Source organism: Rhinatrema bivittatum, chromosome 16, assembly GCF_901001135.1.
Source record: "Rhinatrema bivittatum chromosome 16, aRhiBiv1.1, whole genome shotgun sequence".
Classification (NCBI taxonomy): domain Eukaryota; kingdom Metazoa; phylum Chordata; class Amphibia; order Gymnophiona; family Rhinatrematidae; genus Rhinatrema; species Rhinatrema bivittatum.
Window position 1 is genome coordinate 23,748,810 of NC_042630.1, and position 14,927 is coordinate 23,763,736.

Sequence of the window (14,927 nt, forward strand, 5' to 3'; positions counted from 1 at the left end):
GCTCAGAGATGTCCTGGCGGGTCCGCTGAAGGACCTGTTCAATAGATCCCTGGAAACGGGAGTGGTGCTGAGTGATTGGAGAAGAGCGGTGGTGGACCTGCTCCACAAGAGCGGTAGCAGAGAGGAAGCTGGAAATTACAGGCCGGCTAGCCTCACCTTGGTGGTGGGAAAATTAATGGAGACTCTGCTGAAGGAAAATGCTATATATATTAATTTTCTTGTTGTATATATAATTTATTGTAAATGTTAATTGCATGCATTCCACTAATTGCACTCTATGCCCTTTACCTTGTTTATCCCCCTCCTGTTTTTGCTAACACCCCCCCCCCCCCGTTTCGCTGTATTTCCCTCAGTTCCATGTAAACTGATATGATGTACCCACAGATGTCAGTATAGAAAAGTTGTTAAATAAAATAAATAAATAAATAAGGAAAGGATAGTGAACTATATACAGTCAGGAGGATTGCTAAATGCGAGACAACAGGGATTCAGTAGGGGAAAATCTAGTCAGACAAATCTGATTTTTTTTTTTTTGATTGGGTGACTAAAGAATTGGATCGAGGAAGAGTGCTCGATGTCACTACTTGGATTTCAGCAAAGCTTTTGATATGGTCCCACACAGGAGGCTTGTGAAAAAAAAATGAGAAGCTTGGGAATGAGCTCCAAGGTGGTGGCGTGGATTACAAACTAGTTGACGGTTAGAAGACAGCGTGTGATGGTAAATGGAACCTTCTCTGAAGAGAGAATGGCGTTCAGCGGAGCACCACAAAGATCAGTGTTGGGACCGATTCTGTTCAATAGCTTTGTGAACGACATTGCGGAAGGGATAGAAGGTAAAGTTTGTCTATTTGCAGATGATACTAAGATCTGCAACAGAGTGGACATGCTGGAAGGAGTAAAGAGAATGAGCTGTGATTTATGGAAGCTTGGTCAAAGATATGGCAGCTAGGATTCAACGCCAAGAAGTGCAGAGTCATGCGTCTGGGGTGCAGTAATCCAAAAGAACTGTATGTGATGGGGGGTGAAAGGCTGTTGTGCACAGAGCAAGAGAGGGACCTTGGGGTGATAGTGTCCAGCGATGAAGACAGCGAAGCAATGCGACAAGGCGATAGCTAAAGCCTGCATAGAGAGAGGAATACAGGTCCTTGGTGAGGCCTCAACTGGGGTAATGTGTTCAGTTCTGGAGACCGTATCTCAAAAGGGGCAGAGACAGGATGGAGGCGGTCCAGAGAAGAGTGACCAAAATGGTGAGTAGTCTCCATCAAATGACTTATGAGGAGAGGTTGAAGGAACTAAATACATATACCATAGAGGAGAGAAGGTGCAGGGGAGATATGATACAGACCTTCAGATACCTGAAAGGTTTTAATGATGCACAATCAACAACAAACCTTTTTTCATTGGAAAGAAATCGGTAGAACTAGGGGTCACGAAATGAAACTCCAGGGAGGACAACTAAGAACCAACTTGGGAAATATTTCTTCATGGAGAAGGTGGTAGATGCCTGAAATGCCATTCTGGAAGAGGTGGTGAAGACAATAACAGTAAAAGAATTCAAAGGGGCATGGGATAAACACTGTGGATCCCTAAAGGCCAGAGGATGGAAAAGAGTGCATGGAGTTACTTGGTGGTGTGGTGGTTACTACCCATAACCACCAAGTAGTATCAGGAGCAAAACAGAAGTCATATAACTGAGCCTGCTCTGTTTTGGGAGGCAGAAAAGGTCGTGCTCTGGGGTGAGATAATTGCCTTTTTAATAAGGAGATGCAGAATCATAGATTCTATAATTTTTAAAACTTGAGCAACAGCTACGCAAGGATCAGTTGCATCTTTCTACATGGTGAATGGAATGGTGAATGGAATCTACTAAGACCAATTACCGTATATCTCTTACCTAGTGACTCTCAACTCATGGATTCATCAGCAAATGCAGAAATCAATGTTTTATTACAAATATCAGTTGTTTCAATTTGCTACTTAGTCAAATTGCTGGCCTCCATGGTTAAGTGTAAACTGGGTGCCAAATGCATTGCTGTGGTTGCGATAGGGGGAATAACATTGTGAACTCTGCAGATGGGCGTCAGAACACATTCTTTGAATATTTTCAGCAGCTTTATTCTAGATAGCCAGGTGATGCTGCTGCTAGGGAATGCTTTTTTCAGAGCTGTGCTCTTCCACAGTTCATGATTTCGCAGCTGGAAGTGTTGAACACTCCATGTGCAGAAGATTCAGTTTGGGATTCAGAAAGTCCCCTTTTATAAGGCTCCGGGACCCGATGAATATGGAGGGGGATTTTACAGACTGTTCGTGGCAGGGTTTCCCTTCCCTTGCAAGCAATGTCTGAACACTTTATCAAGACTCAGGCCTTTCCATACAAAACTAACAAAGATGTGATCACGCTAAGATCCACTCCAACCTCAGTCGTTTTGGCCCATATCCCTACTGAATTTTGACCTCAAGCTTTTGTCCAAGATCTTCTCATATCACCTGGCTCTCTTTATACCGGCCATAGTGGAGGATCATCAGGTGGGGTTTGTCTGTGGCAGTTATGAATGTGCGAAAAGTTTTGTCCTCCAAGCTTTGGCATAAGAATCAAATATTACATTGATGCTTATCAGTTTTGATGCCGAAAAGACATTTCAGTGTGTAACATGGGATTACCTCTTTTATGTGCTGGAGAGATTTGGTTTCTCTGGCGCGTGGTTGAATGTTATTCTGCTGTTCTATTCTAATCCCCTGGTACAGCTTCTGGTGTCTGCCCCGCAGAGGGGTACGCGCCAAGGCTGCCCACTTTCACCCCTCCTATTTTATCTTTGGATCATCTTCTGAAAGCCATTCACCCAAATATTGCTATCAGGAATATCGGTGGGAGGACGCATGTTCAAGGTGGCAGTGTTTGCAGATAATTTGCTTCTACATACTAGGAACCCACATAGATCTTTGGCTGCATTGATTGAGGAATGTTCTTGTTTTGGGTCTTTCTCGGGCATTAAAGCTAAACAAATCAGAAGCTATGGTATCTCAGGACTGTTTCAAAACTCAGTGGGGTCGAGACCTGGTGCTTACCAATAGGGGCAGTTTTTGATGTCACAACAAATGATCATCTGGGATTCAGCGATCACTGGATGGTGCGATTCAGTATTAGAGGGCAAGAATAAGGCTAGGGTTCGGGCAACAATGTTGATTAGACGCCAAAAGGTAGTCCAAGTATGATCTTTATTTGAATGGAGACAATGTCCTTGTTGTATCTGAGCGGAGACCATAAGAAACCATTGTATCACTAAAACCACCAGACTACTAGATTTTTGGTACATTACGTCTAAGAGAGTTCACTCATATATAAAGTGATCATCTTTATACAGCCCCTGAGGCAGCCCCAAGCGGGGCGAAACTCATCCTGAGTCAGGCACATGTACAAAATGTATGTCTCCATTCAAATAAAGCTCATACTTGGACTACCTTTTGGCGTGTAATCCACATTGTTGCCCAAACAGCTTTCTTAGATAGCCTACCCTCTTGCTTTATAAGGCTAGGGTTCTACACTTGAGAAAAACGATATTTGTTGAGATGGGAAGTACCTCAGGGAATTGTTAGCTGCATGGGAAAATTTAGGAGACATAGAAGAACAGTGAGAGGTATTGTAAAATTGTTATAAAATTAAATAAAGGTAAGAGGAAAAAGAGGCCACTATAGTAGTAGCTTAAAATAAGAACATAAGAACATGCCATACTGGGTCAGACCAAGGGTCCATCAAGCCCAGCATCCTGTTTCCAACAGTGGCCAATCCAGGCCATAAGAACCTGGCACGTACCCAAAAACTAAGTCTATTCCATGTTACCGTTGCTAGTAATAGCAGTGGCTATTTTCTAAGTCAACTTAATTAATAGCAGGTAATGGACTTCTCCTCCAAGAACTTATCCAATCCTTTTTTAAACACAGCTATACTAACTGCACGAACCACATTCTCTGGCAACAAATTCCAGAGTTTAATTGTGCGTTGAGTAAAAAAGAACTTTTCTCCGATTAGTTTTAAATGTGCCCCATGCTAACTTCATGGAGTGCCCCCTAGTCTTTCTACTATCCGAAAGAGTAAATAACCGATTCACATCTACCCGTTCTAGATCTCTCATGATTTTAAACACATCTATCATATCCCCCCTCAGCCGTCTCTTCTCCAAGCTGAAAAGTCCTAACCTCTTTAGTCTTTCCTCATAGGGGAGTTGTTCCATTCCCTTTATCATTTTGGTAGCCCTTCTCTGTACCTTCTCCATCGCAATTATATCTTTTTTGAGATGTAAGGGATAAAATAAACTATAAGAGATTGCAGAGAAGAAAGACTAAGAGAAGTTAGGAAAGTAGTCAGGAGAGCGAAGATGCAAATAGAAGAAAAAATAGCAATAGGGTAAAATGGAGAGACAAGACTTCCTGGTTCTTTTTAAATTAGATATGTGAGTGATACAAGGAAGTGCAAAACTGACATTATGAGAGTCAGAAGTGAGGAGAAGAATAGGTAGAGGCTGACAAGGAAAAAGCAGAATTGCTTAACAACATTTTCTGTTCAGTCTTTAGAGAGGAAGGTCCAGGGGTAGGACCAAAGAAAGCAGACACAAATAAGAACTGAAAGTAAGGTGAGCCCCAAGCAATCTTCAGAAAACTGTGCTTGTGAGGAACTAGCTCAGATTTAAAGTAGATAAAGTGATGGGGCTAGATGGGATACATCCAAGGGAATCAAGGGAACTTCTTTGGCGTTGAGAGTGGCTCTGGAGACAAGCGGATGTGATTCCTCTTCACAAAAGTGAAAAAAAAGGAGGAGGTTAGGAACTCTAGGCCAATTAGTTTGTGGCCAGTAAATTGATAGAATTGCTACTAAAACAGAGGATAGTGCAGTTTCTTGAATCCAGTGGATTACAAGGTATGAAGCACCATGGTTTTACCAGAGGTAGGTTTTGTGAGACAAGTCTGATCAATTTCTTTGACGGGGTAACTAGGGCATTGGATCAGGTGAGAGCACTGATGTCATGTACTTGGATTTCAGGAAAGCCTTTGACACACGGTTCTGCATAGGTGAATTTTAAATAAACCGAGCACCCTTGGAGTGGGCCCCAATGTGACAGAAATTGGTTGAGTGGGAGGCAACCAAGAGTAGCTCCCTTCGAGGAAAGGAGCATTACTAGTGGTGTGCCATAAGGATCGGTCCTTGAACCGTTTCTTATCAACGTTTTTGTAAGTGACATTGCGGAAGGACTATCGCAACAAAGTAGATGGCTGCGATAAGCATATATTGCCCATAAACAATGGTTTTCGTGCAGAATTTATTTATTTTATTTATTTTAAGTTGTGCTAGGCGGATCACATTTAAAACAAAATCATAGTCATGCATACTACATACAATAAAGTAAAAGAAAAATATAAAACATAATATCAATAATATAAAATCAAAATTCCTGCATGATCACCAAGGAGCAATGTTTATCCCTGCAATTCGTAGGCCTGCATGAACAGATGTGCTTTCAATTACTTGCTGAATACACTGATGCCTTTAATGGCTCGCAGGGCTATGGGCAAAGAGTCCCCCAATTTAGGCCCTGCTGCTAAAAAATGACACACTAAACTCTTATTGCGGCTTAGTAAAATATACCCCTTATATTGTAAGCGCTCTGGTGACAGGGAAATACCTGAATGAACCCTGTGCTACCAAGGAAGCTCAAGCTCAAGGTGTGCGGCAGAATTCACAGATGAGTAGCAATCGGATGGGGGCTGTGGCCCCTGGAGCTGGACTGAGGCTTCAGCTGATTTCAAGTAGGCCACTGTTTGACATCCCTGCCTTCCTGAGCTGCACCTGAACTGGTGACCTACAGATGAAAGGCTCTGCAACACTGGTGTTTCCCCTTGACCATCTGCCAGGCAGAGAGATGGCAATAAAGTCACTCTTAAATGAATTTGATAACTGCCTAACGTGTGAAAGCTGAAAGCTAAGACAATAGTGGAAAATATTTGGCAGTGCAACTCCCTGTGGTGCTACCCATTGGGCCTCATATAATAAAGTGCACAGTTTTAACCCAAGGGTGAGGACTCATGAAGAGGGTCACCCTTGGCTGCCCGATTAGGGAAGGAAAAAATGGCTGCGCTGTGGAGTCGCGTGCAGGCTGGGGAGCTGCAGAATGTAGTAGGGACGCTCAGCGCACGCCATAGCTTAGCCATGCACTGCTGTGGGTGGGCCAGAGAGACGTCACAGCTCCAGGGAGAGCTGCCGGTAGGAAAGAGGTTAGGAAGGGGGACCAGGCCAAGAGGCCAGAGGGAATGAGGGAAGCGGTGGGGATGGAGAATAAAGGCAAAAAAGAGTGGAAAAAGTGACATAAATCAAAAGAGAAGTAAACCAAGACAAATACAAAAATAGCAATAGAGGATAAAGGTTGAGTCCTCCCTAATCCTCGACAATCTCAGGGTGACTGGAAATCAAGTTCCCAGGTATGGACAGCAGGGGCTTTTTATAAAATCCTCATTAGTTTTAATTACTGGGTCTTATTTGATGTGTGAGCTATTTTGAAATATTTTATTGGTACTTGGGAAATGTTTTTTAAAAATGTATATGACTAATAGACATTCTATGTTTCAGTAGTTCTGAAATATTTATTCTTTTATTTGTATGATTATTATTTGTATGATTCTGCTATAGAGAGTAGGACTAAATGGTCAATTTTCTCAGTGGAAAAGGGTAAACAGTGGAGTGCCTCAGGGATCTGTACTTGGACCGGTGCTTTTCAATATATATATCAATGATCTGGAAAGGAATACGATGAGTGACGTTATCAAATTTGCAGATGATACAAAATTATTCAGAGTAGTTAAATCACAAGCAGACTGTGATACATTACAGGAGGACCTTGCAAGACTGGAAGATTGGGCATCCAAATGGCAGATGAAATTTAATGTGGACAAGTGCAAGGTGTTGCATATAGGGAAAAATAACCCTAGCTGTAGTTACACGATGTTAGGTTCCATATTAGGAGCTACCACCCAAGAAAGAGATCTAGGCGTCATAGTAGATAATACATTGAAATCGTCAGCTCAGTGTGCTGCAGCAGTCAAAAAAGCAAATAAATGTTAGGAATTATTAGGAAGGGAATGGTTAATAAAACGGAAAATGTCATAATGCCTCTATATCGCTCCATGGTGAGACCACACCTTGAATACTGTGTACATTCTGGTCGCCGTATCTCAAAAAAGATATAGTTTGCAATGGAGAAGGTACAGAGAAGGGCAACCAAAATGATAAAGGGGATGAACAGCTCCCCTATGAGGAAAGGCTGAAGAGGTTAGGGCTGTTCAGCTTGGAGAAGAGACGGCTGAGGGGGGATATCATAGAGGTCTTTAAGATCTGTAGCAGAAAAAAACGATCTCGAGTTCAATGTTCAGCCTTAAAAAGATGGCTGTGAAGCCTGCAGGGCTTTATCGCACCTCCCTGCCTTTACTAACGTGGGGTTTGCAGGGAGCAAGGTTGGGCGCTGGGCTCCCAGCTGCTTGCAGTGAGGGGAGTTGGGCTGAGGGCTGAGGTTTCTTTTGCTCTCCTAGGACGTCTGTCTGGCTGCGTGAGAGTGGAGGCTGCCTCGCTCTTAATTCCATGGCTGTGATGCCTCTCCTGCCGGCCGCTCCCTCTCTGCCCTTGTCTCTTAGCAACACCAGTTAAGAAAACATCCCCATATTTGTAATGCACTAAAATAACCGAGGGATGCGAAAACCTCTTGAATTCCCAGGGAGAGCGCTAGGCCTGGCTTAGAGAGATGTGTGTGCCCCCTGACAGGATGCTGACCCCCTCCCCGCTCATGCGCTGCCCTTCCTCTCTCTCTCTCTCTCTCTCTCTAGTTACCTGGCCGGGTGTGTTAAGGGTTGCGGTATTCTGAGACGGCTCTTCCAGTCTGGAAACTGAGCAGGCGCAGACCCCACAAGGATGAGTAACAAAGACACCGCAGAGGTTTCTGGTGAGTATGGTGGAGGGGAGGGATTTGTCTCTCTGACCAGCGATGAGGGGGGAGGTGTCTGTGGGTCTGCTGGGGGTCCATGTTGCTTCGGCAGTGGCAGTGAAGGGGGCGCTGTCTGCTTTCCCCGCATACATATTTTACAAGGTGTGTGTGTGCTGGCGGGCACTTTGCAAAGCCGCGTGGTGTGACCGGCAGGCCGTGAGAAAGAGGGACCCCCCTGCGGGTCGACAAGCCCGGGGTGGCGGGTGGGGGGGGGGGGGGTCGGGCTGTGCTTGCCATTGCCCCACGCTTTGCAGGTCTGCAGGGCCAGGAGGTTATCGACAGGTTGCTTCCTTATTACCGAATAGGCCCAAATAGAAATAAAGGGTAACGTGCACTGCTGCCCGGTAACGCTGTAGCTAAACCCCTTCTGGTCACCATCAGAGCTCTCCGTGCAGGAGGGGAGGGCCCTGGTGGCTCACTGACGGAGGGACCTGGCTTTGATTCCCGGGCCCGGACTGGGGATGCTGTGGGGGGTGGGAGTGGCCTTCACGGCCCTGGAGGAAGAGTGACATCTGGCCGCCAGACCCCGTCCTTATCACATGCTGCAGAGAACCATGGTTTCTGGGCCACAGCTGCCATGAGCGGGCTAGATGGGCCGGGAGGGATGTGAAAATGGGGGGGGGTGGGGGGGGGGGGGGGGGGGGGGGGGGGGGGGGGGGGGGGGAATGGAGGCTCATGAGGTACTGGTTCTGGCTCCAAGGAAAGTGCCGGACCTCCTCCATCGCGCGACCACTGTGCAAACGATACAGTGACCCCCAAAACACCTGAACGCATGGGAAACTGAAGAGCGTGACTCGGGGAAGGAGACTTTTTTTGGGATTTATTTTTGTCTTATTTATTTGAAACGTTTCTACCCTGCTGAACCCGACGTCCGAAGCGGTTTGCTGAGTAACATCCAGAATGTTAAGTTAAATACAGCACAAAATAAAAAAAAAAAAAAAAAGAAATCAAAACTATGAAGAGAAGATCCCCAGGTGTGCACCTGTCCCTCCCAAGAAGCATGGCAGATCTGGGAATAAGACTGACAGGAGAGGCGGCCGGCAGCAGCGCTCTGGCCCGCTCCCCTCGGGCTCCTTCTTTAGGTCTTACTCTTAGGTCCCCTTTCTTTTCCTTTCTCCTAACGCATTTTTCCTTCTATGTCCTCATTTGTTTTTTTTTTTTGGGGGGGGGGGGGGGGGGGGGCTGTTGTGGGGGATTGTAATCTGTTTTATGCCGACGGCTTGATTTTGCTGAGGTACATCTAGCCGGCCTTCCAGAAGGTGACTAATTGCCTGAATGCGCCCGTTGCAGAAAATAAGCCCCAGCTGAAGCTGTTTTTGCCCAAGGAGCTGCTGGAGTGCGTGCCCCGCTGCGGGCTACTGCCCAAGGAGCGTCTGCGCTGGAACACAAATGAGGTACGGGTCTCTCCCCCAGCACCTGAGGGTCTAATCTGTGCCCCCCACTCCCGACACACACACACACACACCATCCTCTTCAGTCAAAATTTCATTTGCCATTTGCTTACCCAGTCTCCCAGTTTTGTAAGGTCCTCTTATGATTTAACAACTTTTGGCATCATCGGCAGATTTGATCACCTCACTTGTTGTTCCCATTTCTAGGTCATTTATATATATATATTGAAAAGCAGTGGTCCCAGAACAGATCCCTGGGGCACGCCACTATTCCCCTTTCTCCAATATAAAATAAAATTGACCATTTAGCCCTACTCTATTTTCTATCTTTTAACCAATTCCAAATCCCCAATAGGACACTTCCCCCCTAACCCATGACTTTTTAATTTCCTAAGAGGCATTTCTTAGTGATTTCCAGTAGTTCTGTCACTGACTCCCTGTGTGCATGACTTCAGAGCGAGTCTCTTTATCTATCTGCACCTCCGTTCTAATCCCTGGCTCTGCCACTGACTCTGTTATGTTCTAAAATGTGCATATTTGTGTGTACATGTGTGTAACTGCATATATTTGTGGGGGTGTGTGTGTGTGCAAGGCTTACCAGTAATTTCTAGATAAAAAGGAAGTGAAGTGACGCTGGGAGCAGGGCGGAAAGAGAGGGGTGGGCCCAGGATCAGTTGTGAGCTCTCTCTCCCCCAAATACCCGAACACACTTTTCCTCCTGTTTAGCCCAGTAATCCTGTATCCTCAGCCCCCCCCGGTGGGTAACAGACATAAAAAGGCATTGAATTAGCGTGGGTTTGAAACTTGTCAGCAGTAGCATGGTAGCTGGCTGTCTGGACTGGAGGGGGCTAGAACCCCTGCTGATCTGCCTCTCAAAGCTGCAGTTCCCCTGTGTGTGTGCAGATAACTGTACTAGTGTTTGCGTCTGTGTTTGGGGAGCTAGGTTATTTGTATGTTTGTGTTAGGCTGTGCCTATTCCTGTTCCCCACTTTGCCTAATGATAGGGAACAGACGTGTTGAACCTTTCTGCACCTCCTTCCATCCCTGTCCTGCAGGAGATTGCGTCTTATCTGATCACCTTTGAGAAGCACGAGGAATGGCTTTCCTGTTCCCCCAAAACCAGGTAAGTGCGGGGTGGCTTCAGGCACTGGAGGTTACGGGGGACCTTGAGGGGCCGCAGCCTTGGATCTGCTGCAGGCACTGAAGATTGCTGGGTGTACTGTGGCCCCAGTGTGGAGTTGGATGAGATGACGAATCTGCTTCAGGCACCAGGGAGTCCCGGGAACATCGAGTCTGCTTCAGACGGCAGAGATTACTGGGAAATGCAACGGCCTCCTTGTGGGCTGTCGAGTCTTCAGTTCTCTGAGGACGCTTCTTCGGGGATACACGTGAGAATCGTCCAACTTTCCCTCTGAAAGCGGTTGGCTTCTCTTGTTTGTGGATTGTCTGGGTAGAGTGTAGAAAACCACAGCAACCGGAGAGCCCTGCCTGTCTCCAGTCCTAGCCCCGGGCTCTCCACTTCTTGATGACTTCTCAGGTTCGCTCAGCCAGGGTACGGCGGTGCACAATTGAGAGAAATAATAAATTCTCAGTCTATGGTCCCAAACAAGCTGGGTTTTTCTCTTCTCAGTTCCCAGGCTTGCCCAGCCTAAACACAGCAGTGCACAATTAACCCGCTCCTTACAGAACCGGGGTGTTTGCCTCCCCCCAGTCCTGCGGTAGTGTCTGACTCTCCTTAAGACCTTCCTTTCAGTCTTCACCGTCAGGACAACCACAGCCACCCACGCAAACAATGTTGGTTCAGTGTCTTGTGCTGTACCTTATTGTAGGCCACCATTCTCCTCCTGGATTCCCTCCTCCCTCTCCATGGCTTCCTCTGGGGGTTCTTGCCTCTGCGTTTGAGCTAGCTTCTCTTCCTGGACTCCATTTCCTCCTCTTCCTGTCTCCACCTTCCCCTCACTTACTATGCCGGTCTCCGTGGGAACGTCGGTATCCTGTTCCTGCCCTAATTCTGGAGCCTGACTCCGCCCACCCCGTCGTATCTTCCACTCTGGGCCTGTCACTCTGGCTTCTTCTCCTGCCCAGGTGTGAGGTTACCCAGGTTTTTTCCTGTGAGCCTTTTACTCACCCTGGTGGAGGTTGACATTTTTTCTGCTCTTGTGTGGCTGAACCGCCCCTCCTCATGGGGTAAGGTGAGACTGCAGGGTTTCTTCAGACACCCGGGATTACTAGGGACACCGAAGGCTTCAGCATGGGAATAGGTCCGCCCTCAGCTGCCTGCTGTAAGACGGTCTCTGCTCTCTCTTTTTTTTTCTCCCTTCCAGGCCCCAGAATGGTTCCATGATCCTCTACAACCGTAAGAAGGTGAAATATCGCAAGGATGGCTACTGCTGGAAGAAACGCAAAGATGGCAAGACAACCCGTGAGGACCACATGAAGCTCAAAGTACAGGGCATGGAGGTAGAGAGATCCCTGCCAGGGCTTGGGGCCCCTGCCATACGTGCCCCTTGATGAGGTGTGGGCCCCCGAGACCACCATCGAACACAGCCATTGATGAAGCACAGGCCCCCAAGAGCACTGCTGTACTCGCTTCCCGAGGGGGCATGGCCCTCCGTCATACATGACCCTTAATGGGGTGTGGGGCCCCTACAAGAGCAGTGTCATATATGCCCCTCGATGGGGCACAGGCCGCCCCCCCCCCCACCACCACCAAAGCGCTGCTGTCCACATCCACTGGCAGGACATGTTCTGACTGCGCTTGTGTAGCCACTGATGGCGTACGGGTGCCAGATCCCAGGAGTGCCCCTGGGAGCTCTCCTGTCACCATCGGAGGCTCTCTCAGGTTCTTTGATGAAGATAACATTTGCAGTCACTAACTGTGCTCTCCCCCTCTCTCCATCCACCCTCTTGCATTCTCTCTCCTTTGTCTACCTCTTTTACTCTCCCCTTCTTTTTTTTTTCCCCTATCCTTCCCCATCCCTGCATCCCCTCTCTCTCCTTGCAGTGTCTCTATGGCTGTTACGTCCATTCTTCCATCGTCCCCACATTCCACCGCCGCTGCTACTGGCTTCTGCAGGTAAGGACCGAGAGAGGCACAAGTCGTACCCACCTTGTAGCTGGGCCATATTCTTTTTTTTTTTTTTTTTTGTGTAACTAACAATTTTTATTGAACCAATAAAAATGGTTACATACAACATCAAAACATAGTAGCATTCCAACAAACCATAAACATAACAGACATAAACCGAAATATGCTACCAGACGACGATACGAAAATAGCGTATTGATCATTTGCAATTCCACCAGTACCCCTGTCCCGCCTTCCCCCACCCTCCCTTTATTAGCAGACTACCGAATTACCCTTCAAAATGTCGAACTGTAACTGAAAAGAAACTGTCTCTTCAGTTCACTGGTCTTCACTCCCGGCGGACCCTGCTGAGTATTTCGCATGGCTTCCAGAGCTGTTCAAATTTCTTTTGTCTGTCTCTCTTTAACGCTTTTTTACTCAGGTGGTATACTCGCCCGTCGCTTGCAGACTTGGTCCTTCTGAGGTGCTAATTCACACTGCGATTTGTTGCAAAAGTGCTATCTGATATTTAATAAAAACTTAGGCTCACGGCCCATTCTTAGCCCTGCTACGTCATGTATTAAATCTCATCTAGTCTCTCAATTTGCCACCTCCTGTGAACACTCCCACCAAATATGTACAGAGGGTACCCCTTACACCGCATTGCCTCCAACGATTATCCTCCACGTCTGGGAGCGGCTTGTGCAAGCGCTGTGGGGTCAGATACCAGCGATAAAGTACTTTTATAACGATTCTCCAATAAGAAAGCCGAAATAGAACTCTTCCCCCTGCCAAGTCCTCCCAGTTCAAGTGCCCCTGTTTTATTGTAACTTTTGCTCACTTTGCTCTCTCTTCGCCTATTGTTCATATTGATGTTAATGTTATTGCACCATTCTTTCTTGTAAACCAATATGATATGATTGGTATCATGAATGTCGGTATAAAAAAGCTCTAAATAAATAAAATAAATAAGTCAGATCACACTCCCATGCCATCTGAAATCTTGGTTTTTCTTTCAGTTTGGCATTGAGGATGGTGTATATCTTAGCTGTCACCCCCTCGTCGTCCGATCAGTGTGGTCACAAAATCCTTCAAATAGCGTTTTCCCTTTGGATAAGTCCCTGTCCACTTCCCTCTGTTTCATCTACTGTGGATTTACATGCAATACACCCGTATTCACAGTTTAAATACTTCATTCCATATATTCATTTAAAAACATACATAAAACATCCTACATTCCATACACTCACTCATTCATTCAACTAAACACCATGTTATAAACACACTTTTTCTTAAAACATCCCTTTAACAATGTTACAATAAACAATACAATGTAAACATATCCCTTCTACTACAATGTATCACCTTAATACAGCACTATAAACATATCCCTTCTACTACAATGTATCACCTTATTGTTTCACACCTGTGCAGTTTTTCTCAATGTATTCATTAACCCCTTCTCCAGTATATTTTATTACGCTGAATGAAACCCTTTTCAAATTCTTCCTCTGAGTCTCAGTTTAATCGGTGTCCCATCGATTAAACGGGACACCGATTAAACGGGACACCGATTAAACGGGACACCGATTAAACTGAGACTCAGAGGAAGAATTTGAAAAGGGTTTCATTCAGCGTAATAAAATATACTGGAGAAGGGGTTAATGAATACATTGAGAAAAACTGCACAGGTGTGAAACAATAAGGTGATACATTGTAGTAGAAGGGATATGTTTATAGTGCTGTATTAAGGTGATACATTGTAGTAGAAGGGATATGTTTATATTGCTGTATTAAGGTGATACATTGTAGTAGAAGGGATATGTTTATAGTGCTGTATTAAGGTGATACATTGTAGTAGAAGGGATATGTTTATAGTGCTGTATTAAGGTGATACATTGTAGTAGAAGGGATATGTTTATAGTGCTGTATTAAGGTGATACATTGTAGTAGAAGGGATATGTTTATAGTGCTGTATTAAGGTGATACATTGTAGTAGAAGGGATATGTTTATAGTGCTGTATTAAGGTGATACATTGTAGTAGAAGGGATATGTTATAGTGCTGTATTAAGGTGATACATTGTAGTAGAAGGGATATGTTTATAGTGCTGTATTAAGGTGATACATTGTAGTAGAAGGGATATGTTTATAGTGCTGTATTAAGGTGATACATTGTAGTTGAAGGGATATGTTTACATTGTATTGTTTATTGTAACATTGTTAAAATGATGTTTTAAGTAAAAGTGTGTTTATAACATGGTGTTTAGTTGAATGAATGAGTGAGTGTATGGAATGTAGGATGTTTTATGTATGTTTTTAAATGAATATATGGAATAAAGTATTTAAACTGTGAATACGGGTATATTGCATGTAAATCTACTACATAGAATACCTGTATTGAACCCAGTACAGGGAGTTATTCTTTCATCTACTGTGGAACCTGAAAA

The 14,927-nt window shown here is 45.4% G+C and overlaps 1 protein-coding gene across 3 annotated transcripts in view; it reads left to right on the plus strand.

Annotated features, from left to right (window-relative positions):
* CAMTA2 (calmodulin binding transcription activator 2) overlaps positions 1-14,927 on the plus strand; it is a 119,351-nt gene that overhangs the window by 13,987 nt on the left and 90,437 nt on the right. For all 3 annotated transcript variants that reach the window (XM_029579351.1, XM_029579350.1, XM_029579349.1), the window contains exons 2-6: positions 7,864-7,979; positions 9,312-9,415; positions 10,468-10,535; positions 11,737-11,872; positions 12,417-12,488. In XM_029579351.1, coding sequence (XP_029435211.1) covers positions 7,949-7,979; positions 9,312-9,415; positions 10,468-10,535; positions 11,737-11,872; positions 12,417-12,488 — 411 coding nt within the window. In that variant the 5' untranslated portion in view covers positions 7,864-7,948. The remainder of the gene's footprint in view (positions 1-7,863; positions 7,980-9,311; positions 9,416-10,467; positions 10,536-11,736; positions 11,873-12,416; positions 12,489-14,927) is intronic.